The sequence below is a fragment of the Dermochelys coriacea genome, chromosome 1 (assembly GCF_009764565.3).
Source record: "Dermochelys coriacea isolate rDerCor1 chromosome 1, rDerCor1.pri.v4, whole genome shotgun sequence".
Lineage (NCBI taxonomy): Eukaryota > Metazoa > Chordata > Testudines > Dermochelyidae > Dermochelys > Dermochelys coriacea.
In genome coordinates this window covers 193,229,887-193,256,640 of record NC_050068.2, presented here as the reverse complement: position 1 = coordinate 193,256,640, position 26,754 = coordinate 193,229,887, and the positions used below count along the sequence as shown (strand labels likewise).

The 26,754-nt window shown below is 40.5% G+C and overlaps 1 protein-coding gene across 1 annotated transcript in view; it reads right to left on the bottom strand.

Annotated features, from left to right (window-relative positions):
* MORC1 (MORC family CW-type zinc finger 1) overlaps positions 1-26,225 on the bottom strand; it is an 89,272-nt gene extending 63,047 nt beyond the window's left edge. The window contains exons 1-9 of the mRNA XM_043510575.1: positions 26,145-26,225; positions 22,650-22,703; positions 18,693-18,727; positions 16,067-16,135; positions 12,783-12,873; positions 11,553-11,661; positions 8,343-8,502; positions 7,295-7,400; positions 4,317-4,442 (exon numbers count right to left, since the gene is read on the bottom strand). Coding sequence (XP_043366510.1) covers positions 4,317-4,442; positions 7,295-7,400; positions 8,343-8,502; positions 11,553-11,661; positions 12,783-12,873; positions 16,067-16,135; positions 18,693-18,727; positions 22,650-22,703; positions 26,145-26,215 — 821 coding nt within the window. The 5' untranslated portion in view covers positions 26,216-26,225. The remainder of the gene's footprint in view (positions 1-4,316; positions 4,443-7,294; positions 7,401-8,342; positions 8,503-11,552; positions 11,662-12,782; positions 12,874-16,066; positions 16,136-18,692; positions 18,728-22,649; positions 22,704-26,144) is intronic.
* Between the last annotated feature and the right edge of the window lie 529 nt (positions 26,226-26,754).

Here is a 26,754-nt window from a genome sequence, read left to right as displayed (position 1 = left end):
AAAAACATGAAGTAAAACTACCTATGAATATGGAAACCAGTAACTGACAATGGATTTGTTATATTGAAGTACAAAAAATAATTGGAGGATGGATTTCATGAATTCCTAATTACTTTGAAGAATCTGATCTAAACTATAAGCATTTAAATGAAAATCTAGCTACACAATGAAAATTAGTAAACTAAATGTTGTTTCATTTGAACACTTCTTCCTAATACCAAGTTTCAAGTTAAGTATTCATGTGATTTGGAACTGATCTGAGATCTGTGGATGAAAAGTACTATTTAAGAATAATAATATAAAACAGTCTTGCAAACATTTATCTTGTACTTAGCGTGGTATCAGAGAGATACACCAAGAGGGTACCTATTCTATTGTGTTCGGGAGAGAAGTCATCAAACAATGCAGTATCTAGGTTTTAAAAGTTAGAAACAGAAAGAAACCGATTGGTTTTTCCAATTAATAGACTGACCGAAGGACTTGAGATTTCTACGGAAATGCCTTGGAAAAACAATGAGAAATTTCCAGACTGGGAAAAAAAACAAATTATGATGTAAGTTATTTGGTACTTAATGTTGCACCGGTAAGTTTAACGTAATATTGTTTTCAATGTTTCTCATCATTTGTACTCAACCTGTGGCAAAGCGTCCTCAAAATAATACACGTAGCCCTTTTACTATTGTTTGAAGAGGTTCATGAACATTTGCCAGCCCAGACAGAAAGTCTGTTAACTATCCTTTCACAGGTACGATAATGAGAAACCAATGATATATTACATACTGAAGACATTTAAAACTAATAGAGGCACAGTCAGCTTCCAGTAGCTTGCAGTATAAACATACGCATTAACATCAATATTAATTTAAAGACGTTAGTAAGCTAAAATATAGGATGGACCATAAGCCTCCAGTTCCAAGGCAGAAAATTATTAAGCATTGTATTTAAAAAGCCAAGGTGGGCGAGGTAATATCTTTTATTGGACCAACTACTGTTGGTGAGAGAGACAAGCTTTTGAGTACATAGAGCTCTTCTTTATACTTCGTGTCTGTTATGCTTCTTCCTCTTAGCTCTTGTACAAGGGAAAATTAGAATCAGATGGTATAGCTCCATCTACTGAAACAAGGAGGAAGCAAAAAAATCATAAGGGATAAAACTAGTCCATAACTTATTTCCTAATGAAAAAAAATTAGCAGAAAATCCGAGTGGACTGAGGAAAGAGCAACAGAAAATATTGTTACATAATTGGTTTTGACAGTTCTCACTCTCCTACACAGGAACATCCAGAACTACTATCAAATGTACCAACCAGTATTAATAGTGGTGGTGAACTTACCATATTTAATGTAGCAACCTGTGGGTGCCCACATGGCAAAGTTATAAATGAATACAGATATGTTTCTGGCAGTATGACCTCTAACAGAGACTGTTAGTTGCTCTGTAAGCCAAGTTTTGAATGCACAATGTTCAGTTCAACATGATATTTTAGCTGTGTGGTTTTGAGGGAGCAGTTTCAAAGGTCTTGATGCAAAGTGACAATTTGCACCCCCTTAATGTCATCTTCTGTGATTTCATGACACAGGCTGAAGAAGAAAGGTTAGTTAATATGAAGTTCACCGAAAACTGTAAGAATATCTGAGAGGTAAATGGAAACAATCTTGTACAGAAAAAATAAATGCATAGACAGGAGTATCAGCAAACGAAGAGGTTACATGGCTGGGGGTGTGGAGCGAATGTGGTTACTGAAGTGGAAGTTTTCATAAGCTCATGGAAGTCAAGGAGACAAAATATGAGCCAATGATTAACTCAGACGAACCTGTGCCCTTGTCCGACCTGGCTTTCCTTCAAGAATTCTGTGGATCCAGTGAAAGCAAGGGATCAGATGTGTAAACTGTCAGCCCATGACATAAAAATCCATGTGTCCCACCAGCTACAGGATTCATTATTGTACTGTAGAACACCAGGAATTCTCTCCATGAAAGCCCTAAGAATCAGGGAATTTAAAACACAGGGATTGTGGGTGGGTTTTAATAATGACTGGCAGGAAGCAGAAGTTACCAGGCAGAAATGCATGAGGGGGAAAGGAACTATATAGGGTGTGATCCCATACAAAGCATCCAACAGTGAGAAAATTACAGAAGCCACTTCTCATTGGTCTACATTCATCACAAGCCACTCATCTTCGCACCCCTTTGGTATCCTTCTCTAACTTAGCAAATATTTTTACAAGATGCCCCTTGCACTCTCCCCTTTCAATTGTGCCTCATTCAAATCCTTCCATTTGCTGCTTTTCCATTAAACTCTGCGATCCACCAACATATACAGTATCTAACCCAGTTTAATTTTTTTTATAAACACATTCCCAGCTATTTGGAGATGTAATTCATTTGATTGTATTGTGTGACTGAACTGTTTCTACCCTAGACTTGCACTCTCTGCAGTGCAGGCTCCATCTCTCCTCTATTATTAATCTATTAAGCACAAAATAAAGTTCACAATTTGAAGGAGCTGTTCTCAGTATTTGAATAAGAGCTAATGGCTTTGGAACTGGAACTATTGCCGTAAATCCAAGTCCCTTAACAAGGTTAAGAAAGGTCGACTGAGGAAGAGGTAGGGCATTAAGGAATCTTTAAGTCCGCTATGGTCAGTGGAGAAAAGCCAAGAGTTTATCATCTGTAGTTTGAGAAGTATAAATTGTAGAAGCTAGAGTCACTGATTTGGCATTTTCCTTTTGTTCAGTGGTCAGAAGACCATTTAACTTATCCAGTCGATACGTGGTGCTCTCAAGTTTGGATTGCTATATGCAAGTTATATGTATGTATTTACATAGCATGATATACAATATGTTCTAAAAGTGATACGCAAGTTTGAAAACAGATGCAACTTTCATAAAATCCAGTTGTGTGATGCAAGATAGAATACATGATGACTCCCACTAAAGTGATCAATTTATTAGTAAATAAATTGATTATCCTAGGGTGGTTGACAACAATATGTAGACTGGGATTTTTTAAAAAAATCTCTCCATGTTGGCCAAACTCTGTTCTCTTTTAAGAAAATTTCATACTTCAATAGGAACAAAGTTAGATCAACACTGAGCTCTTTTCTAAAAATTCTATTGGGCACCAAGTATTAACCTACATATTTTAGTTCCAAGTTCTAAAATATGCCTCTAATCTGTCTTCCTGTTCACAACATTTGCTTCTTAGTTTAAATTCGGTGAAACTATTGGACTGTGCTTTCAGCTATAAGTTTTCCTCGTCTCAGCCCACCATGGTAGTTGCAGGATGAAGACTAAGTGCTTCAGTAGAGGAATGCACTCTAGGGGGTATGATTTCTAAAGCACACTAACATTCTGCACATTAATTGGTCCATGTAGATCCTGCTGGTACACACCAAAGGCTCCCTCATGAGCCTTTAATACAGTACTGTTTCAAACAGTACTACTTTAAAGATCACCAACAGGGTCCCCATGGACCAATTAATGTGCAACACATTATTGCACTTTAGAAATCACACCGTGGGATACTAGGGAACCCCAAGATTTGTGTATACTAATCTTTAAAGTGCTTGGAAACCCTACGCATGGTACAAAAAAAAAAATCTTATGTTCGATATTAAAATACAAGCCTGTTTTAACAGGACTCCAGTATTTAAGCTCCCAACTACATTGTTATGCTTCCGCTAGTTTTTTATATTAGTATCTCTGTTGCACACTACACACCAGCTAACCAACCACACAGCTATACACACAATGAAAGCCGTTTTTTCCCTTACATAAAGATGTTAAAAATTTTGTTACTAACTGATTACTTTGGTTTGTACACTTAAATCATATTCTCACCTCTAACTTCAGAAGGAGTTGGGTCCCTAACTACAGTGGGAATATGATCAGTGCACTAACTGGGCTCAGTAAAATTTACTTTAGGAGCAACCCCATACAAACTATAAATTAACAGGATTAGGGGGGTCATTAAAAATAAACCACATAAGTGACCTATAATCTTATACTGCATCTTTCGTACAAGAACAGAAGTACCTTGGATGCACCCAAGTGAAAACAAAAATCCCTCTTTAGTTGATTATCTTATGTAGCATGTTCTTTGCCCTGGGTCATGGTAACTGTCAAGCATTTGTCACAGATGATTACACTTTAGCAGACCTGCCTGCCAATGCAATTTGAACTTTGCTTAAATTATAAGTCACATTGCCATCAAAATAAGTTTCCCACCATGACAAAAAGGCTACTTAGGCTTTTAAGTGCACTGGTTTGAAAGTTAAAATATTTAAGAGTGTAACAGCAATGGAAGCTTACTCACCTGGGTCTGTAAAAGCAGTAAGGCAGGCGCTTAGTTTCTACTTTCTCAGCTTGAATGAATATCCTCATATGCGGGTCAAAATACAATACAGCTGTATAGGCTCTGAGTGACCATCGTTCTGGAAGGCTGAAATATCCAATATGTAAGCAAGACCAAAGCGTGAATTCTACTACACAGAAAAATTAGATGCGTAATAACCTAAGACAACATGCCCACCACCAGACTCAAACTAAAATGCGCTGGATTCCTGCAGTGCTCTCTGTAGTTATTAAAAGATTTTGGAATGTTTTCTCCAGAGCAAGTTTGCAAATGAACTGCAATTTGTGCACTGGGCTTCAGCAGATGGCACTAAAAACTACAGTACAGTTCTTGATTTGGCTGGAAATTAGTTTTATAATGGGATGCTGTTGACCTATGGTATGAAAATCTCACTAACAGTGGGATTAATGCCGCACAGCTTCAGGCATTACCATGCAAGAAGCTAACTTACTCAACCCTGGGAATCTAGTTTTCCCACAGTATTATGCCACAAACATCTATGGTGCTTTCCAGACAAGGAAGAGATATGAAAGTGTGAGACTGGAGTTCAATCTGACGAGCTGGGCTGGATAGCAGAGCGCCTTGCTGGGTAGCCCTGATTGCCTCTTAAGCTCTCCTTCCTTTCCTGGCTGAAGACTCTGGAGGACTCTCACTCTAGTGGGCTCTCTAGGCCCCCAGCCACCCTAAACTATAGAACGAACAAGAGACTTTCCAGCCAGTATCTTTGAGCTCTATACCCAGGAATGAAGGCTCTGGGAGGAGGCAGTCAGAAGACAAGCTCCCTGTTTTACCAAAGGGGAGGGGAAGTTGCAAGCCCCAAGTGGGTGTGGGGTGGGGAAGTCATCATTAGTGAAGCAACCAGGGACTAGGGAAGGATGACTTGTTCTGGTGATTTCTCTAGTCGAGCAAAACATATTATTTGTTTAAAGTACTAATGTGATTGAGGCAATGCCATATTTCAGCCAAAAGAAGATGTTATAAGACCCTAAGCATGGCCCTGCACAGGCCAGACAGCCTCCACCCCTCAACAGTGACAAGTACCGCTGATATTTTTGATCATCCTTCCCCCAATTACAGAAAGTTCTACTCCAGGCCAGAGATCCTGTTGATTCATCAGCCCTGCACTTTGTGCTCTCTTAGGCTGAGCCGACAGCAAGTGTCAAAAATCAGGACAGGAGGTTAGGGGGTAATAAGTGCCTATGTGAGAAAAAGGCCCAAAAATTGGGACTGTCTCTATAAAATCGGGACATCTGGTCACCCTGTGCTCTCTACTGCTTGCAACCAAGTTCTGTCTGTTTCCTTCACACAGCACAGGGTGCTTGAGCAAACATGCTTAGGCAGCCATCATTTATCTATTATGTTACTGGTACAGAACTCAGGGTTATCCACAGTAGCATTACGAAAGTGCTCAGATAATGGCACCAACTCAAACATTTTCCTTGAGATTTTTTTTTCCCCACAACCTCTGTTCCTAACCCGTTTAGTTTTCCACATATTTCCTTTCTCTCCAGATCCCCTTTCTCTCTTCCTCAGCCTCCCTCTCTTATCTAATTTTCTGGTTATTGTCCCTTCTCTTTACTGTCCCTTCTAAAAAAGATATGCATTACATTAAATTGCTCATTTTAATTAAAATGTGCGCTCCACTATCTTTACTACTACTTCCCCATATATACAATACATAGGATGTCTCCCAAAACAATTTCCATTGTACTTGAGACATATGTACAGAAAAGATCTAATTTCAATTGTGAATAACTCTCTTATAGTCAAGATTTAGTTCTGTGAACTCTTCTTAGATCTCTAAATTACAAAATAAACCTCAAGTCTTGGAATTATTGCATTAATAATTGTAAATTAATTTTAAATGTGCTGCAGCAAGCAGCCTCAGAGAAGATGAAAATTGTGTCATAAGTAGACAGAATTTAACTAGCTGCATTTTAAGATCTAAGTTACAATTATCTGAATTATCAATTTTGTCTCTAGTGTATTAGAAATTATTACAGTGGTTTGCATAATCTTCGCTTTGAGATCTGTGGACAGCTGTTATTCAGAAACCCAAGTATTTTAGCCTTGGATTTTCAAAGCAAGAGGGAATTCGGCACACAGGACCCAATGAAATTCAATGGGAGTTGGGCTTTTAACTTGCTTACGCTTCTTTACAACAGAATCCCATTACTATGAAGTTTTTACACTAGTATTTTCTAAGAATCTCTTTTGAGGGGTTGCCATAGGCCAGGTACAAAGTGAAGGAGGCAGGGGAGTAGGGGGCAGGGAAGAAGGAGAGGAATCAGAAAGTTTTATCATCCCTTTCTTAAAATGGCAAGGGATGTGAGGAGTAAGAGCCCTGTTGTGTTAGTGAGTCCCCTACAGAAATAAACTGTGGCCATCTGAGGGCCCAATACCCAGGATGCTTTGGAAAGATGATGTACTAAATCAAGTATCATCTACATCCAACAGGTACATTATACCTCTCATTTAAAGAATTGCACCCACTTTCTTACTTGCCCCTAATATTGGCTGACAATCCCTCAATATTGATCACAATGGGATATCTGAGGTAGCAGAACATACAATTTATTTGTTACAGACAGCACAGGGAACAGTTTTACAATTTCTCATCTGCATTGATTACTCAGTTTTATTAGAGGAGTGAAAAAGCTTATTTGCACAACTAGGCAACTATGCCATATTTGCCTTTTGATCCTATGTTACCTACCCCCAACCTCCGCCTCCACCAGTCAAAGAAAGGCATTTCGGCATTACTTTTCCTTGATACCCTGCTCTCATTTCTGAATGAGAACATATCCATGCTGTTTTTCAGTTCCTAATCAATTGACAGTTCCCCAATAAAATACTTTTACTGGTCTATGTAACTATGTACTATTGATTACAGATATTCATCCAAACCTTTGCTCCAGTAATGTAATTATGCCACTCACTTATCAAGAAGACCAGCAATCAGAATATCCACACTGTCAGTTCTAATATCTAGCTCTGGCTCTCCACTGAGCATAAGCTTTAAGTTGTAAATAACAATGAAAGTGCCTGGGGACAGAAAAATATACATTTTTAAAGGCAACTATTTGAATATTTCAAAAGATCCTTTTCAGGTGCCTCTGTAGTTTTTTAATCTTGTCAGTCTAGCCTTTCTAAATAATATATACCATATCTGAACAAGGGCTGCAATTTTTGTGGCCTGTTTAAAACAAACATGGAAATATGTATGTACAGCTTATTGTATCGTGCTGGATACAAATTGAGTTTATGGACACTGAGGGCTTGTCTAGATTCAGTTAGTGCACAGCAAGCTGGGATATAAAAGTTTCAAACAACAGAAGGTCAAAGCGCACTAGGGAATTTTAAGACATACTGGCAGGCTTCACATGACCTGTTAGTACACCATAAACTTTCACCCCAGCTACACACTAACTCTCCATCTAGACAAGGCCTAAGATTCATACAGCCAGAGTGATATAAGAGAGAAGGAGAATTCAGAGATAAGAATGTCTTTTTTCTCCTTCAGTCTTAGGAACTATGAAAGGAGATGGAGAGTGAGAGAGGCGCTCTTCCAGATGGAAGGTGATACAGAGGACAAGGCTTTTGCATTAAGCATTAAACTGCGTGAAAAGACAGAAGAGGCCAGTCAAATAAGAAGAACTAGCAGAGAGGAAGTCTAAGTAGTCTGGACCAAAGTGCATGGAGAAGTTCAGAATTCTTACTAGATTTTTTTTCCCCCATATAAACATTTCAATTTTGATATTCACGTAGAACAGAGATTTTATTCTCGTTATAATAGCAGCCAGGGTGCAAGGTAAATACCCCAATCCTTTTATTTTCTTCTTATTAAAAAGGTCTGACCAAATAAGAATTTCAGTAATTGACCTTCTCCATAAGAGTTAAAAACACATTGCTTCTCTAATGATACTTCAGTACCACTGTATTTTATTTATTGTTTACATGAAAATTGCATTGTTTGGTAAAGCTCACCACTTCTTCCATAGATCGCATCAAACTGCTGCAGCAATTCAGTTTCAGTCTTAAAAGGGGAGTACTTAAAGATGATAGATGTCTGTAGTGTGAATTTCTCAAGATCACCTAGGATAGGTTTTCTAGTATTTCTTGACCATGAGGTTATTGGGACTATCATCTGTTAAAAAAAAAAAAAAAAAAAAAAAAAAAAAAAAAATCACATTTTGAAAAACAAATATTTCAGTGACAATTACATATTAAATATTCAAAGACCAAGGTGAAATTTTTGATTGTTTCTGTCCTTTTATTTTTAATTATTTTGTGGAGAAATTATAATCTTAAAATTATTTTTAAAATAAACAGGTTTACATAGCTAAGCTACAGAAAGCTACTAATTTAAATCAATCTTTGCCACAAAAAATCAAAACCACAGAGGAAATCTGATAAAAATTAGGCTTGATTCTTCATTTCCCAGACCTGGGATTTACAATCCCACAATGTATCACATGACAACAATTTCTGCAGAGTAAATACTTGCAGGCCCTGGCAATGGGGATTATTTTAGAGGCAAACATCAATGCCTAGGCTAACAATTTATGGAAGTCAGTCATAGAACCTGGAGATGAAGGACAGTATAGATTCTGGAAAATTGGATTTAATTCTCTTCTCTTCCACAGACTTCATGTGTGACCTTGGGCAGTAAACCAAGTCTCTGTGCATCAGATGCAGCTATTATGCACCCTACCTCGCAGGGTGTAGAATGGACAAGAACGTTAATGACCATGGAGTACTCAGACTCAGTACAGCCCCCATTACCAAATATGTAAAGATAGATCTATAACACATGCAACAATGAAGTTGCCTTATAAGGCCAAAAAAAAAAAAAAGTTGACTAAACAAACAAACAGTCACTGGAAAATCCAATTATTTTCCTCTAGTCAAGAAGAGCCCATTTCTATTATGAGAAACTACATTGTACTTGAAGTACAAAGATTAGCATACACCACAATCTCAAACATTCACATATCTCTTACCTCAAGTTTTGTTTAGTGTTCATCACCTTAGCAGCTAGTTGCTATTACAAATACTAATAAGGCAAAATTACACATATAGAGCCACCTCACTAGGGAACCCTGTCACTGCTATCCACTGTCATATTTACAGTAGCTCTTCATCTTCCTATACAGTACAGAGTGTGAGTCAATATAGAGTGGGACCATTGAGGGTTTACATGATAGTTGTGCCAGACCCATGGGGATATTAAAATGCCTCCTTTTGCAGATTTCTGAACTTCAAACATTTTCAACTGAAAAGGTTTGATTTTAAAACACAAAAGGGAACTATTCTCAGCTAGCTAGGGACGTAAAAATTCCCTGGGGTGCAAGAGAGCAGAGTTCTAATGAAGTATAAACCTGTTTTTTCCTTTCCCCCCCCCCCCCTTTGGGTGAGGACAGGAAGAAAGTGGCCCATTTATTATTTCCCCAATCTCATAAGCTCCATGGTGAAGCCCAACTTAAGGGCAAGAAGGGTAATTTGTTAGTCATGACCAAAGTCAAGAGAAGATGGGTTACATATTTAAAACAGAGCAGAAACTATTAGGATGATTGCCTTGCCAATAAATTCTGTCATCTGTGTCTCACTTTTTTCTGGTGTCACATCCATCTCTATTCAATTCTCAAACGGAGTGTTCAAGTGAAAGTGCCCAGTTCTGTATTTGGTCATTCAGATGAGCTCTTGGACCATGTCTACACTACGTTCCTCTGCCAGCATAGCTTTGTTATTGAGGGTGCAAAGAGACGTGATCCCGAAGAGTCATGATTGTGCCAACAGAAGCTCATAGTGTAGATGCACTTATACTGGCAAAGCTGCGCTTTTACCAGCAAAGCCTGTTTCTCTCATGAGATGGTGATGGGTTTATTATACCAGTAGAAAACACAGCTTTGTCCCCATGAGTGGTGTTTTGCTGGTATAGTATACTACACCAGTAAGTGCCCCTAGTGTATACATGGCATTAGGCTTCGTCTACACTACAAGCCAGGGGTCTGATTCCCCATTCGCGTACACATACTTGTGCTAAGTTGATGAGAGTTAGCGTGAGTATAAATAGCAGCGTAGCTGCGGTAGCACGGGTGGCAGCACCAGAACCAGGGCTGGGCCATGATGAGTACATACTCCCCTGTTTCAGGCAGGTTTGTACTCAGACGTGCCTCTGCTGCAACTACCCATGCTATTATGGCTTCACTGCCATGGATACTTGTGAAGCTAGCGTGCACACGCACACACACAAGCGAACAGGGAGATCACACCCATAGCTTGTAGTGCAGCCATAGCCTTTACCGTCTCCAGGTGCTGTTTTACAAGCAGATGTCCTACTACGATACCATGTAGATAGTTCTTGCTGCATTTTCCATTTCTTGTTCTTTTCTTTGACTGATCCCTCCTTTTTCTTATTCTCATTTTCAGTCCTACCCCTGGCTCTTCATGTTCCTGAGCTTCACCTTGTTCCTTGCCCCACGAACCAACCAAGACTGAACCTTTAGGCTGCAATATTATACCTCCTTCTTAGTCACTCTAATTAGTAGTTTTTCCTTTAAAGTCGCTTTGCTGTACAAGCAGTCGGTCACTCACACTCCAGGAAGGAAGGCTACACATGGATCCTTCCAAATCCCACCCAGTCCATTTTGAGAGACAGAAAGGAGTTGCTAAAGAGAGAATTTTCTCCTAGGCCCTACCAGGTCACCATCTGACACAAGATCTCACAGAAGGGTCCAAAGAATATAATTTGTTGACTGTGATTAAGGTGAAACCAACAGATTGAAGTACTGTACCAGTTTTGATCTATACTTATCCTTCAGATGTCAGCAGAGCATACTGCGTGATAAAGCTCTACTTCACCTTTTCTATTAAAAAACATACTAAAACAAAAACCCAAAACAAAGCAGACTTGGACAACTTTTTCCCTACATTAACAGTCATCTCTGTATTTCATAAACAATATTTCTAATGAAAAATGAGAAATTTCATTTATTTTTAATAAGCAATGCTTTACAGCACAATATATAACATTCACAGCAACTGTAGAAGATGCCTTAGAAAGTACCACCCACTGTAGGAGGCTAAATTCCATTGAATTTCAATGGGACCTAAGCACTTCAAAGTCTTGCCTAGGGTCTATTTGAAACTATTTACAAACAAAGCAAAAAAAATAAAAAATATATATATACACACCTCATAAAGGCCTTCTGCCTCACAGAATGTTTGAGAGAAAATAACACATGTCATTGTATCTTCTTTCTTTGTGAACAGTATGAAGTCTTTCCCTATTCGCATAGATCCACTATAGTAAAGATACAGAAGATGTCAATTACTCTCAGATAGCTTGTTGTCAGGATGTTAATTTACTTTAAGTAATACAGACAGAACATATCATTAATTGGTCTGAAGGCCCAGTTCTAGCATGTTCAAATTAAATTTCTACTCCTGGCAATGGGAGTTTGGAACAAAGGAAAAAAAGCAGCTCTTGGGAAGAGGGACAGCCTAAACCTTAAGGGACTCCTTTCCTCATCTAACCCTCCTCAGCCAAAATGTGGTAACCACATGTCATGTTGAAAGTGTGCACAAAACTAACAGAAAGTTGTGGTTTTAGGCTATTGGTTGCAAAACACATACATAGAGTCACACAACTATACAGAGCCATGGACCAGTGAACAACATATTTTAAAGGATCCACAGCACTTCTTAATGTTCCATCAAAGCAGCTGTACAGAGAGAGAGAGAGAGAGAAAGAGAGAGAGAGAGAGAGAGAAATTCATACCAAGGTTTAAGCAATCTTAGATGTGGTGGCAGGTCTCCACCAGCTGCTTTCTGCTAAGGTCTTTCTGTCAGCCAGCTACACCAAAACTGGGCTTCAGTGCCAAAGTAGCAGGTGGAAGTGCTTATCCAGAATATCCCCCAAGTAGTTTCTTTTGGTGGGGATCCTTCAGCAACAAATACTGTGCCTTTGCCCAGTGGAACGAAGAGGTGGCAGTCTATCATCTGCCCTTTGTCAGAAGACTGATTCCTCCCTAGGACACGCAAGGCCAGGCTAGCACCAGGAGGTACCATTTTTGCCTCCTTGCACTACAAAGAATCTGGCCTAAAAATGGCTGGAATTCTTCCCAAAACTCTCCCTCCCTTCATAGAAAAAGGAGAAAGCAGAGGGAAATATGGTGAATATATTCACATTTGAAATATACATTAGAAATAACTGGACAACTTGAACCATCAGGACCTTCAGTATGCGCTACTAGGAACAATACTGAATTAAATATTGAGATGTGTTAGATGACCAAATAGAACATTGATTTGTTTAGGATTATATTCCATTATTCCATTTCATTTTTGAGTTAAGGATCAGACTTAAAAAAAAATACTGAGGCAGAGACAATCAAGACACTAGGATTTAGAAAATACCCTTACGATTTAAGTCCATTGCCATAGTGTCCAATCATTCTTGAGAGAGATGTCCGCTTAGAAGACCTTCCAAAATAAATCAGATCAGTAGCTTCCTCTGCAATAGAATTTTATTGTTATTGTTAAAATATGCAAATAGGACACTCATTAGAAAACATCAGGACTTGAAAACTTGAAAAACCAGCATAGATTTTAAAGTGAGTATTCATTTGTTTTGTGCTAAAGCACAAGATTTGTTGAGATCTTATGATGTGCGTTATTAGCCGCGGAGCAAGATATAATCAGACAAGTTGTTTCCATGCTTGTCTGACTCAATACAAAGGTAGCCAAACAAATGTGGTAATTGGATATTGCTGCTGACAAAAAAGTAGGATATCAGATTCAATGGACCAATGGTCTGATTAAGTATAGCAAATCTTAATACTTCTTCCCTTCTTAACTAAAGAATGACAGCAGGTCTTGGAATCGTACATGCCACAATTAAATAATAAATATTGTGACAAAGCTCTGTCCATGCCTCCGTGGGTCCCGCGTTTCCTGGCGGATTACGCTAACCTCAGAGGCTCACTGTGACCCTCCACGTAACTCCTCTCTCTCTCTAGGTACAAGGGTCACAGTCTACTGAACCATTTTCATCATAAGCCAGCAAGGGAGGTGAGGAGATGTTATCCTTCCTTGCACAGTCTCTGTTGTCTCCCAGTCTCAGTGATTAATCAGGGGACAAAGGTGGGGGAAACCCAGGCCCACCCTCTACTCCAGGCTCCAGCCCAGGGACCCTAATAGTAGCAGCTATGGTATCTGATCTTTTAGAAACATGACATGTACAATTCCCTGGGCTACTTCCCCCATAGCAGCCCTCACTTCCTCAAGCTCCACTTCACCCTTACCTCAGGGCCTCCTTCCTTGTGCCTGATATGGTGTGGACTACTCAGCCTCTCCAACAGCTCAACTTTCTCCCCCAACTCCTGACATGCACACCCACCTGACTAACTGGGAGGCTTTTAACTAGTTTCAGCCAGCCCGATTGGCTTCAGGTGTCCCAATCAACCTATTGTTCTCCCTGCCTTCTGGGAAGTTCTTAATTGGCCCAAGGTGTCTTAATTGACCGGAGCAGCTGCTATTCCACTTATCCTGGTACCAGGGATTTGTTTAGCCTGGAGCTAATATATCTATCTCCCACTATTTTTCTATAGACATCTGGCCTTGCCCCATCACAATATTAAATATTATTTTGTATTTGTAGCTCATTTCATTGGATGAGCTAAGCATTTTAAAAACCAAGAATGAGTTGATCCTCAGCACATGAGGTAAGTACTGTGCCATTTTAATAAGGAAACTGAAGCACCAGAAGTTACATGACTTGCCTGAAATGATAAGATCTCTGGCCAAGTTTGAAAGCGTAGCTAGGTTGTGATCCACTTTCCTGTGCCACAAAATATTACCTCCCCATTTGCAGATGCTTTCTGCATAGGTTTTTTTCTGCATAAGAAGGAAATCCACCAGTTGATAGCTGCTGTAGATATTGAGTAGCTCTCTCCATTTGCAGTGAAAGTTGGCATGCCAAATGCCTTTCAAAGAATTAAACTAACAAGGATGACTTCCAAGAACATCTGACATAGTCATTCTGGGAACACTTTATTTACAGCATGTATCAACCTAAGCTGCAAGGTCAAGACTCTCCATTATCTACTTGGAAGCAGCATGAAACTGCCATAATATCAATGATCTAAAATAGCTTGGTCAAGAGAAGGCTGTTTGGTTACTTAAAGGAAAATAAATTCACTCTTAAAAAAGAAGCAGGAGCAACACACTAGAAACCAGGTTTTAAACCACTAAGGATTCCACCAATGACAATGTTGGAACAATGTGATTTTACAATGCTACCATGTTATTTTATCTGAAAAGTCTTGAGCTGGTGGTAGGACAGTGTTGCATAGTACTATAGCATTATAATACCCCTATGACTTTTGCAAAAATATGATGGCAAAACATACAGAATTACACCCAGCACTCCTTAAACCAATGCAAGTCCCATCAAAGATCCTTTGTTAGAGTTTTAGGGAAACTGTCTATTTGGGACTACACACAAAAAATCCATCGTATACTGAGGTGGACATCTACTGATCCTCTTCTTATAAGCAAAATGGCACCAGTCAGATAAAGACTTATAATTAGGTAAAATAAATCATGTACACTCATCTCTGCTGCTTCCTTTATCATTTCTGTTCTTCCAGCTGTGATATTCGCACTTAACAACTGATTGCACCAAGGGGAACAACGTTATTTACAAGTTCAGAGCAACAAGTCCTATTTTTATTTTGATTGCTGCCTGTGATGTACACTGAAGTGTGCCTTAAGTCAAGGATTCTCAACTTTTTCCTTTCTGAGACCAACTTGCTATTAAAAACTGCAGGGCCCAACCAGGCTGTGCACTGGACTTCAGCCCAGCCAGAGTGGAGGAGGAACCGAGCCGGGGCTCGCGAACCCCTTGAAACTGGCTTCATTAAGTGACCATCCTAGGGAACAGCAAAGTACACTACTTGTTGGCTGGAAATATGGTGATATGTGGGAATGATTCTGATGTTACATTTTCATTGTACCCTTTATTCTGAACAATCCCAGAGGGTTGTTTTATTTTTTTTTATTAAAAAAAAAAGATGTAGGAACTCCTGTAAAAAGCAATGAATGCATCATCGAACATTGAAATACAGCAGCTTGACAAAAAATAGCAACACTTAACAGTTTAGGGCACAGTGGGAAAAATACCACATCCAATACAAGCTGGAGAGGAAGTTCAGGGAGGCAAAAAGTAATTATAGCATGGTTTTAAATTTGGCTAGGACATCAGTGTTAAACTCCATACTTTTATGGGAGAGATCCTAACAACAAATGAATGCTTCACTTTGGTTGTTTGTTTGCAATCAGTGAATTAACTGGTAATACTGTGCCTGGAACTATGACCATTTTCTGATATGTGGTTGGTGCTATGCTTTAAAAGCAGGGCAATTATATTTCTGCAATAATCCATATATTTTACATTTCATTTCTCCAAGAAAATTTACAGTCACTTTATGCACAGCTTAAAAAAAACCTTCAAGACTAATCTACTCTGCTAGCAAAAATACTAAAAAAAGTAAGTAAACTTGTAAATTAAGTGTGTATATACACACACACACACACACACACACACACACACAAATTTTAAATAATGTCTCTATATACTTAGTATTTTATTTATTAGCAGAATATTCCCTTGAACAACCAGTTAAGCATCTTTATAATTAACTTACTAGGGGTCATGCCGCATCCGTCATCCAAAAAGCACAACATAAATCCCCCTGGTAGCTTGTCATTATCCACTGAAAAAAGAGAAAAACCTGTTAGTAATAAATGTAGAACCTAATTTGCTGGTTAGGGAGATAGTGACTTAACAACACCTCTAGTCACATCCTACACATTTTTGTAATAATCTTTGTACAATATATGTCTTGTGAGGTATCATATGAAAACTATAACTGACTGATTATTAATATTCTTGTGTGCTGTATGCATGCAGTGTGTATTAAGAGTTATGGACGTATGCTGGAATTATGACTAACGTGCATTTATGGCATGTCAGGGGGAATTGGTAAACAGGTCTGTCCCAGACAAAGGAATATATATTTTATTCTCTAACTAGCCTGATTGTCAGGCAAAGATGAGAAAAGTCCATTTTTATGTTTTAGGTAAACAAAAATCTATTAAGATAACAAGTGGGGAAAGAAAGAGCATGTCGCGTCCTTCGACACCATACTCCATGTTGCCTTCCTCACAACCTGAATAAACTTTTCTTTGAGGGGTAACCTCAGAAGAAATAATTTCAAATGTTTACTGGTGTATAAACATAGGGGTCTGAATCTCAAGTGATAAGCGATTGAATCAACTGACTGTATACAATATTATTGTATTATAAAAATGTATAAAGTGAGGTCTTTTCTGAAAGCTAATGACACCCTAGTGTGTAATATCATGGTGAAATGTATTAACATTATATGGGAAAATATGGATACTTCATAATATTATGCTTTAAAGTCTGTGGCCAAACAAGGAGAAGCAGGTTCCCTCCCAGACAAGAAAGAAGGCAGCTATTACCTGTATCCTATGTAAATCAAGTATTGTAGGATCAAAATAATGGATGCCCCACTTCCATACAGGGAATGAAGCCCACAGGATGGAAAACACAGTGTGAGGTCCTCCGGCCTCTTGAAACAATAACTCAATTTAAGCAAGAACAGAAGCCATCTTTGGCATCCATCACTGCACAGACAAGGGAACAGAGTGCTTACAAGCTGAGAAAGATGGGTCCTTCCACCAAAGAGGTGGGCGGGTAGCTTGAAGTCTCTGGAAACTGAATATAGGTGAGAAGCCATCTTGGAACAAAGGTTGTACCTTGCTAAATTAAGATTTAGATGCATGTTTTCACTTTTATTTGCTCGTACCCTCTAACTTTATTCCTTTTACTTGGCATCACTTAACTCATGCCCTACTGTTAAAAAATTTGTTTTATTTTTACTATAAACTCACTCAGTGCTGTGTTTAAATGGAAGGGTGTATTTATCGCAGTTAAATTTATAAACTTAAATTTATAAGCTTTTGTGTTTTAGAGGAACAAACAAACCTTATTTCTTTGAACTATACAGAAAAGGGCTGGACATTATAGAGTACATGGTTTCAGGAAAACTCAGGACTGGGAGTATGCTTGAGTCACCTTGCTGGCTGTGACCAAGGCTGGTGGAAGCCAGCATGAAGTACTGCTGACGTCAAAACTGCTGAATTAGGGCTGCCTACCACACGGACACTCAGGGTGTGACCTGCACACTTGGAGGCTGGTTGTGAGCATCTCAGCTAGGAGCTATAGTAGCAAAGCATTGTAAGGCATAGGGTTGCAGAACAAGTGATGACACAACCCCTCACTGGTCTGGATTGCCCGTTGATTCCCGTAACTGATACCCAAAGCTCACACAAGTCATTTTTCAGTAAAGAAGAGAAATGATAAAAATGACAAACTGCTGTTTTACTATACTTCTAATTTTCTGTAATTTAAACGGAGTGGTTGGTAAGTACTACTATATTTTATTCTTTGTGTTATAAATTCTGCAAAAAAGCAACTTGTCAAGACACCACTTTCCAACCTGACTTAACTAAAGAAAGAGAGCTGTGCAAGTCTTGATGTCTGTTCAATATCTCAGCTGGAGGTCTCAGATGCATGCAAAGTGAATGATGCAAGTTGAAAAACAGGTAGAAACAAGGGGTAGAAACCAGCATGAGACATCTCAGCATCCCATAAGGGAAGCTATATGGTGGGAATCTGGCTAGCGTGAAGCTCAGTGGGGCAAAGGGATTAGGTCAGCTCTACTCCAGCTTTCAGTGGGATTAGCTGGCCAGACAATACAAATGTCAGAGTTCAGCTTTGCAAAATAGATGTTTCACCAGAATAAAATGAGAAAAAAAAAAGGAGGAGAAACATGAATTTTTTTTAGCTACTTCTATATCTTCAGCCCTGCTGAAAATACTAAAACCTGATTTTACAAGAAAGATGAAATACTTCTGCATTCTTTTGTTCATTGATGCTGGCAACAATACTCTTATGTATGCAGAAGCATTATACATTCTGTACCCCAGCCATTGAAAGCAGTAGTTAAAGACAATTAAACAAGCCTCCTAAAAGGCAACATCCATTTATTTGTGGGATGATTACCCAAGGAAAATGGAAACCCCCATCACCTGATATTTCCAAAGCCAAATTTCCAACTACCATGATAGCATGCAGGTAGACACCTGCAACTAAAGAAATCAGATGCAGACCAATGCCCTCTTGATATGCTTCTTGCTGACAATTGGCATCACCCCCTTTAACCATTTGTTTACAGCACTTACCAGTAAATATGTCAAGTCTGGTGGCTCCTGCATCTCTGAAAACAAGAGTACAAAATTACTTTCCTCTGCCCACAGAGGGGAAAAAAAAAGGAGAATACGTTTGACTAACAAAGCTGGACCAATTCTTCACCAGGCTCATATGCTTGTATGTTTCCCCATCCCCTACTCTTCTTCTATTTTGTTTTTAGATTGTAAGTTCTTACAGGAAAAGATGATCTCTTTTCTACATGTGTATAGCAGCACCCTTTGGCTATACCAACATCATGCGTCGAATCACTGGGAAGACAGTAACAAGCACTCTATTAACAGTTGCTGCTGAAATATCTAAGACGTTACAGTAATCCATTACACTTAAGGCAATATTTATCTCATACTACAGCGTGGTAACTTAGTAGAGGATAACATGTTACTGCCAGTGCTGGTAGACTTAAAATCATTAACTGGCAGTCAAGAAAATTATATCCATTTGAAACTGCAAATAAAAGTTAGATTCAAAGTGGAGAAAAGTCACTCTCTCCTTTAGAGCTAAATACTGCATTCTTCGCCTACCCAAATCTTTTGCCTCCAATGAGAGCTGAAGTAGTATAAGGAATCCAGGATTATGCCCTTATTTACCTGCAAAGTTCCAGAAGCAGGTTGTTAGATTTCTCCTATAAAGAGAGATAGCTGTCTCCCCCGTCCCAGGTTACCATGCAAGATTGCAATGCTACTGACTGTTCCAAGGGAAACAAAGATCCCTGAACTCAAGCCTAAGCAAAAAGTTTTGGATTTCACCAATAAGTCATCAACAGGACTGGGACAAAATCATTCCACAAAGAGATGTAATTTTAACTTCAAAGCCATTTGTAGCAAGCTATAAGGATGATGAAGGGTCCACAGCAGATGAAAATGGCCAAGAACAACGATGCTCAAGTGTCCTTCTCAAGCTATATAGAATTCAGTTGTCTTTCAAAGTAAAAAAAAGCCTCAAGCAAGGCCTTAATGCAATATTTGTATTGTTTACTACAACCCTCCAGGAGACACGATGTTCTTTGGACTTTATCCAAGCCATTTAGTTCACATACATATTGGAGAAAGCTGTCATGTCAGCAGCTAAGGTTAATACCAAAAGAGACAATAAGAGGATTAAAAAGTAGCAAGTTATAGACTGGAAGCTCTTTCAGAAGAAAGGAAGCCAAGAGTGCTAGTGAGGGAAGGTCAGGAAGCTTAAACAAGTCAGGGACAGTTAAGAAAAAGCAATTAAATGTTCCTGATATTTATATACAACAATCATGATTCTCATATTACTATCTGTGATTTGTTTCAAACCCAAACACTCCAATGAAGGTAGGTCAGAGACTCAGAGCACCAGCTAATGGGATTCTTGGTGATAGAACATCTAGCATAGAAAAGAAGGCATGATCTGAAGATTAAGTGCCTTAAATGTTGATAGTTTGTCAGTTACTCACCTATTTCTATTAACACCTCAGAGGTACTGATCTGGAAGAAATTCCACATTTCAGACCAAAATGGCTAATAATGGATTTTTAGAGAGAGTTAGTTTGGCATCAAACACCCATTTCCTGTCAAAGTTACCTCCTCTTATCTGATCCTCTAATGAAGTGATACAGTTGAATTTGTCACAAATCTTTCGATAGCATCTCACTGATGGCAGAGATAAGATTCAAATTTCACTGCCGGGTCACGTAGGAGAATTATGCCAGTAAGAAACCAACTTTACAGGGATCAGAAGTCTGCAGTAGCAAAGGGAACAGACAAATATTGGCCCAATAACTTTTCTGTACTCTTCCCAATATCCAGGTGCAATCCTGCTTTAATTGCTTCACTGTTCTTAGCAATTGTCCCACATACAATCTTCAAGAGACTAGATGCAATGCAAAATATCCATGGAAAGTTAGTTTTTCTACAAGTACAGGAGAACTTGGTTAATCCTTTAACTCATATGCAAAATAAAATGGCCAACTCTCTCTATTTACTAGGAAGGATTTAATAGAGTTCCTAAGGCTTCATATTACTAAAAATACTAGAAACATTTATTAAAATGCTATGGAGAATCATAAAGAACTAAAACTTATTTGCACTAGTCCTGTCAATCAACCAAGCATATTTTGTGATGAGTCATTCCTTGCTTGTCGTGTGCCTTTACCTAATGACTAGCTGGCAAAATTCATTCATCAGAAATATATTTCCCAAACTTTCATTTTAACTAGCAAAATTCTATTGCACAGTTTGAAAGAACATGTCAAGATTTTTCTGCCAGCCAAGATTTTTCTTCGTACTTCAAGAGTTATTCTTACTGGATTTAGCCTAATGAGTCTAACCAAGCAGCTATCTTTTCTATTTTAAAAATGTTTCATAACAGAAACAGGGTCTGACATTCTAGTTCTTGCCACGTGGAGATAATAGGAAAACTGTATATTGAAAACTGGTAGTAGTTAAACAGAACTGAACCGGTAGCACACTGAAGACCTAGCGTTATCCTGGGAGCTATTTTACTTTTAGCTACAATCAAAGTTACTAAATTATAGAAAAGTTTAAAAATTCAATTTCTCCATGTTTGAGTATTTTGGCACAAACTACAAAAACCAGCTTTGCATTATGAAATACTTTCCCAGTTAGTGAGTCATGCACAGTGCGACTAATCATTTTGCGTATTTTGAAAGAGTTAGACCTATTTAAAACAACTAAACTCTTAAAATGAAGCTGTATGTGTGCACAATAAAAATGTTTTAGTCAGCTGACTCTTTGGGGTCCCTCCAGCTAGCAAAACTTCAGCCAATCACAAGTATCTCCTCAGAGTGTGTTGGACAGCCACTCCCAAAACTTGAGCTCAGTCAACATTAACTGCCCGATGTGCCCTAGGGGATAGGGAATATTGGAAACACTCTATATTATGAGAACGGGGAGCACGAAGTAAAGAAAAAACGGGAAGTGGTACAAAGAAAGCAGATGAATGGGTACAGAAATGCCTGAAATGCTGCATCTGTGCCACTGTCTACACTTGAAATGCTGCAGCTGTGCGGCTGTCACACTTCGGTGTAGACACTAAATGCAGTGATGGAAGGGGTTCTCCCATCGGTCTAGTCAATCCACCTTCCCAAAGGGGTGGCAGCTAGATCAACAGGAGAATTCTTCCATCAAGCCTAGCACGGTCAACTCTAGGGGGTAAGCCGCGTAACTACATCATTCAGGGGCATGGGTTTTTCACACCCCTGAGCGATACAGCTGTCAATTTAACTTTTGAGTATAGACCTAGCCGCAGCATATGTAACACCACCCCAGCATTAACCCACTTGAGAGAGAACACTTATGCAGTGAGGCCTACATAACAGGCCTTTTTTGTGAAATCCTCTTTAACACACCTAAGTCTGAACTTACTTGTTTTTGTCACCTTATATGCAGTCTTTGCACCCAAGCCGTCAAACATTGAGAATTGCGTTTGCTACTCTGAATAGTAAGCATCACACTTAGTTTGCAGAATCAGGCCTTTTATGATTACATTCAATCATTAAAGTTACCACGATTTGCTAGTGAGATACACTGTTGGCCTGATATTTGAGTGATGAGCCCTCCAAAATGCTCAGTGACCTCAAATTCCAATGAGGTCACCCGGCATCTCAGGATCAGTGCTTTAAAATGCTTCACAACTTCAATTAATGAAGAACAATTAAAACTGAAGTAGGACAAGAACTGTTTCACTGAGATCATGTTCCATGGTACACTTGTATGTAATTTAGGCCATGTCTACGATACAGCATTGACACTAGGAGGCTATTCTGAGATAGACATACTAGAAAAAATATTTGTAGTGTAGACAAGGTGTCAGGTAATCCTGAAAATGACTTTATCACTTCCACCTGTGGAAACATTTTCCCACCTCTCACTGGCAGAGTCAGCCTTGCTAAACATTTAAACCCATAAATAATAGAACTTGGGTCCTACAAGCATAATATTTACCGGGCGTTGTCAATCAGCTCAGCAATCGCTCCAAAAAGAAAGTCATGAGTGGTGCTAAAATAAAGGTAAAAGTTGGTTAAAACCTACAAGCAATTGGTAATACCAAATCAAGCATCTGTGTATTATGGAATCTACATAAGGAATATGTTCAGTTCCTGAAACACATAAAATTGTATGAAAGCAGATTTTAAGTTGAGATTCAGATACACACATACTATTGTGAAGGTTAGTGGTAAAGATTTCTAAAAACTGAATATGCAGGCAGAATATGCTGGTCACTCTGCACTTTAACCTGTTATGTATATTGCATTCTCTAATTATGTGCGTTACACATCGTAACATTTTCACTACCATAGTGGTGAAGCAGTTAAGAGTTTGTTTTCTGTTAGGATATAAGCAAAAAAAAAAAAAAAAAGTACACTATTGATTTTTTTTTGAAGTTGGTAGAAAAAGCTAATTTCATTTTGTGGCACTGGCAAGTAGCAATACAAACTCCCTGTGATGCTATGACCTATTAAAACTATATACTCATCAATATTCTGGAGCCTAGTTCTGGTCTCACAACAGTGTAACTCCATTCCCAGTGTGTTTACTCTCCATTTACTATTCTATCTCCTCAAGGACTGAGGATTCAATTTCACATTTTTAGAGAGTTCAAAGTCAGCACAGACCACTAGATCATCAAGGCGAGTGGATTTCAACCTATGGTCTGTAGACCCCTGGGGGGGGGGGGTGAGGTGGGGCCGCAGACTATGTTGAAGATTCTCAAAGGAGTTGGCACCTCCATTCAAAATTTTTTAGGGACCCACCAATGAAAAAAAGGGTGAAAACACTGATTTAGGCTGACTTCCTGTATATCACAGACCATTACATTACACCAGATATCCTACACTGAGCCCAATAACTTTAGTTAAACTAAGTACTTTAGTCCTCAAGCATCTAAACTGTTGTGTGCCACAGGCAGAAAACAGGAGAGACTGGGGTGGTACCTATGCCAAAGATCCCTGCAATGGCATGGAACTGATTAGGTGAGATATGTCTAGATGATCCCAGCAGCAATCTATTCCCCTTGCTGCCGGGGAAAGTGAAAATCTCCAAGGTCCTTACCAATGTGACCCATAGATAGCAATCAGTCAGACCCTGATCATGTGATCAAGATCCACCACCCAAACGTCTAATACAGAGGATTCCTTGTACCAACTCAGGAGCACTAGCCCCATTTATGGTCCTACCTCCAGCTGTGGCCAATCTGTGCGTCTGCCACCCCTCCTGCCCCAACAATATATCTGGCCAATTCTGCATCCGGGTATAAAAACGTGCCCATAAGGATCAATTCATCCCACATTCAGCAACAGCAGGTGATTTAAGATACAGGAGCTGAAGGATAGAAGCCAGATTAACAGAATGCCACCGCCTTTGATTAACTGACTCAAAGGCAGGTGGCATTCTCCACAGAATTAGGGATTTAGCTCAACTGTGTTAATTACAACTGTGCTGTAAATCACACCAACAGCTGATAATACCCACTGCTGCCTACAAGAATACTAATGGTGCCTGTTCATGGTGCTCTAGTAATGGAACTTGTCAGACTTTTCATTTTAACACTGTATTTTCAAGTTTTATTATAGGGAAATATATGTATAAGAAACATTTTAGGTTAAAGCTTGTCCTCAAAATTCTATACTCTCAATGAAGAACTTTTGGCAGAGCATTATTCTAACGTTACAAAAGCATCTGAAATTCAAGTATTGTTTATTTGTACATCTCAAACTTCTGAGCTACAAAAATGAAACATGACAGCAACACAAGAAACTCTTGACAGAGAGTTTAAACTCCGCTCTTTCATGTAAGGAACAACATCCTTCAATTCCCACCCAAAAGGTTATTTAAGTGGTAATAAAAATAATTACTTCTTGTCCTAACTAAACTACTTTTACTTTGCACACATATTCCAGCAACTGTACAGACACACCAGTGCAAGCAGTAACGTAAGTGCTTGACTAGACAAAGCCCAAGCCCCTTTTAGAATGAGAGTTTTTTAAGCCACCTGAGCACTATGTACAACAGTGCTTACGTCATTGTTGGCACAAAGGCGGGAAAAACGTGTGTAGCATTTTCTAGTGAAGATACAGCCTGGGACTCCAGTAGCCTTAGCATTTTTTCTCACAGGCCACTCTTACCTAACTCATTCAAGAAAGTACTAGAAAAGACTAGCTGCCAGTGTGTAAAACTGTTGACTATGTCACAGCAAGATTAGAAGATAACAGTTAAGACAACAGCAGCGAGTCTACACTAGTCCTGACTTGTGCTGATTCAGTCTCCTCCAGGGAGCAGCGATGGCTGCTACTGCCACTAGAGCTGCAGTGGTGGTGCAGTCGTGGGAGACAAAATACGCAGGAAAAGAAAGCACCTCGGATAGGAACACATCAAGTCTTCTTAACATTTTCCAGGTTTCTTCAGCTTTTCGTGCAGAAAGACCAGCTAACTTTTCCTCCCCACGACCAACTTTAATTGAACTCTGAAAGCTACAGTCACATGGACTGAGCATAGATCTGGGAGTCAGAGGAGTATAGTTCAGTTACTAATTTAACCATGAAATTGATGTAGGCCCCTTGGTCAAGTCACTGGAGTGGGTGGGTGAGAGTCTGTGGCCTGCGCTGTGCAGGAGGTCGGACTAGATGATCAGAATGGTCCCTTCTGACCTTAGCATCTATGAATCCAAATTACCTTAAATGCTTGCTATGTGTGGGTGCTTAGATGCTGGCAACTCCCCTTGCCTTCAGTTGCCGGTGCTCGAAGCTTCAGGAAAAGAACAAAACTGCACCCCGGGGGCGGAAAATTAAGTACCCAGAAGTAGCGAACGTTTCTGAAAATACACGCTTTAAGCCTCGTGCCTCGGTTTCCCTACCTGAGAAAGGGCACGCCTACCCTTTTAAAGCCCTTTGAGATCTACAGCTGCAAGCGCTTTAGAAGCAGCCGTTGTTGGTGGAGACAGCCGAGGCTTATTTTAAAAGACCTTCCCTAGGCTGTTGAAAGGGAATTGCCCGCGCTTGGGTCGGAACTGGGGTTTTTTTTTTTCAAACGAGCAGATGGAAAGGTGCCCTTGGAAAGCGAGGTGGGCCGGGTAAGGGGCTTGGGCCGGAGGGGGAGTGGGGGCGGGTTGAGTATTATCCTGCTAAGGAGAACAGACCATTTATTGGGGAGGGAAGCGTGTGTACGACTCAGCAGCCCAAGCGCGCGCCCCGAGGGGGGGGGGTGGGAGAGGGCGCGCGCCCCGAGCGGGGGGGTGGGGGGGGCACGGCCCCTTTCCGCTGCCTGAGCCTGGAAGCACAGGGCATATGCACCCGCCCCGCTACCCAGGTGGTGCTCGTGCCTTCTGCCACTGCCCCCCGCCCCCCAGCGCCGCGCTCTTCCCGCCCCCGCCGTGCCCCATGCGGCGGTGACCAGCGCGGGGGCGGGCACCAGGCACAGCGGGAGCCGCCAAGGGCCACTCACGCGTTAGCCTGGAGATAGTCCAGCCTCAGCTCCGCCCTGCGCAGAGCCCCGTAGCGCCCGCCCGCGGCCATCGCCGACGCGGTCCGCGCGGGGGGGACGCACCGCCCCCTAGAGGCCGCACGGGACGGGGCGGGGGCGGGGCCCTGGGGCGCGCGGGAGGCGGGGCCCGGGGGCGCGGCAGCGCGCGACGCAACCGCAGCGCCTCGGCGAGGGGAGCGGAACGTTCTGCCCCAAGTGACCCCGCCCCTGGGGCAGGAGCCCGGGCCGAGCCGCCTTCGGCAAGCCAGAGACTGGCCAATTGCAAGAGGAAGGGGGAAATCCCCCGCCAAAGAGAGAGGGCGGAGCTGAACTCCACTCGCAGGCTTAGGGAGAGTGGGGGAGCTAATAAGGGGCAGGGGGTGACCCAGGCACACTGCCTCCCGTGGGCACCTACAGAACCCCCACAGGAGCTACTGCCGCAGCCCCTTGCATCCCCTGAACCACCCAGCACGTCCCACCTCTCTCAGGCACCCACCAGCCTGCCTCCTGCAGCCCCGAACATCCTACAAAAGGTTTTTTCCCCCGTTCTCCTGCTGGAGGTAGCTCACCTTACCTGCTCGCTCTCCTTACA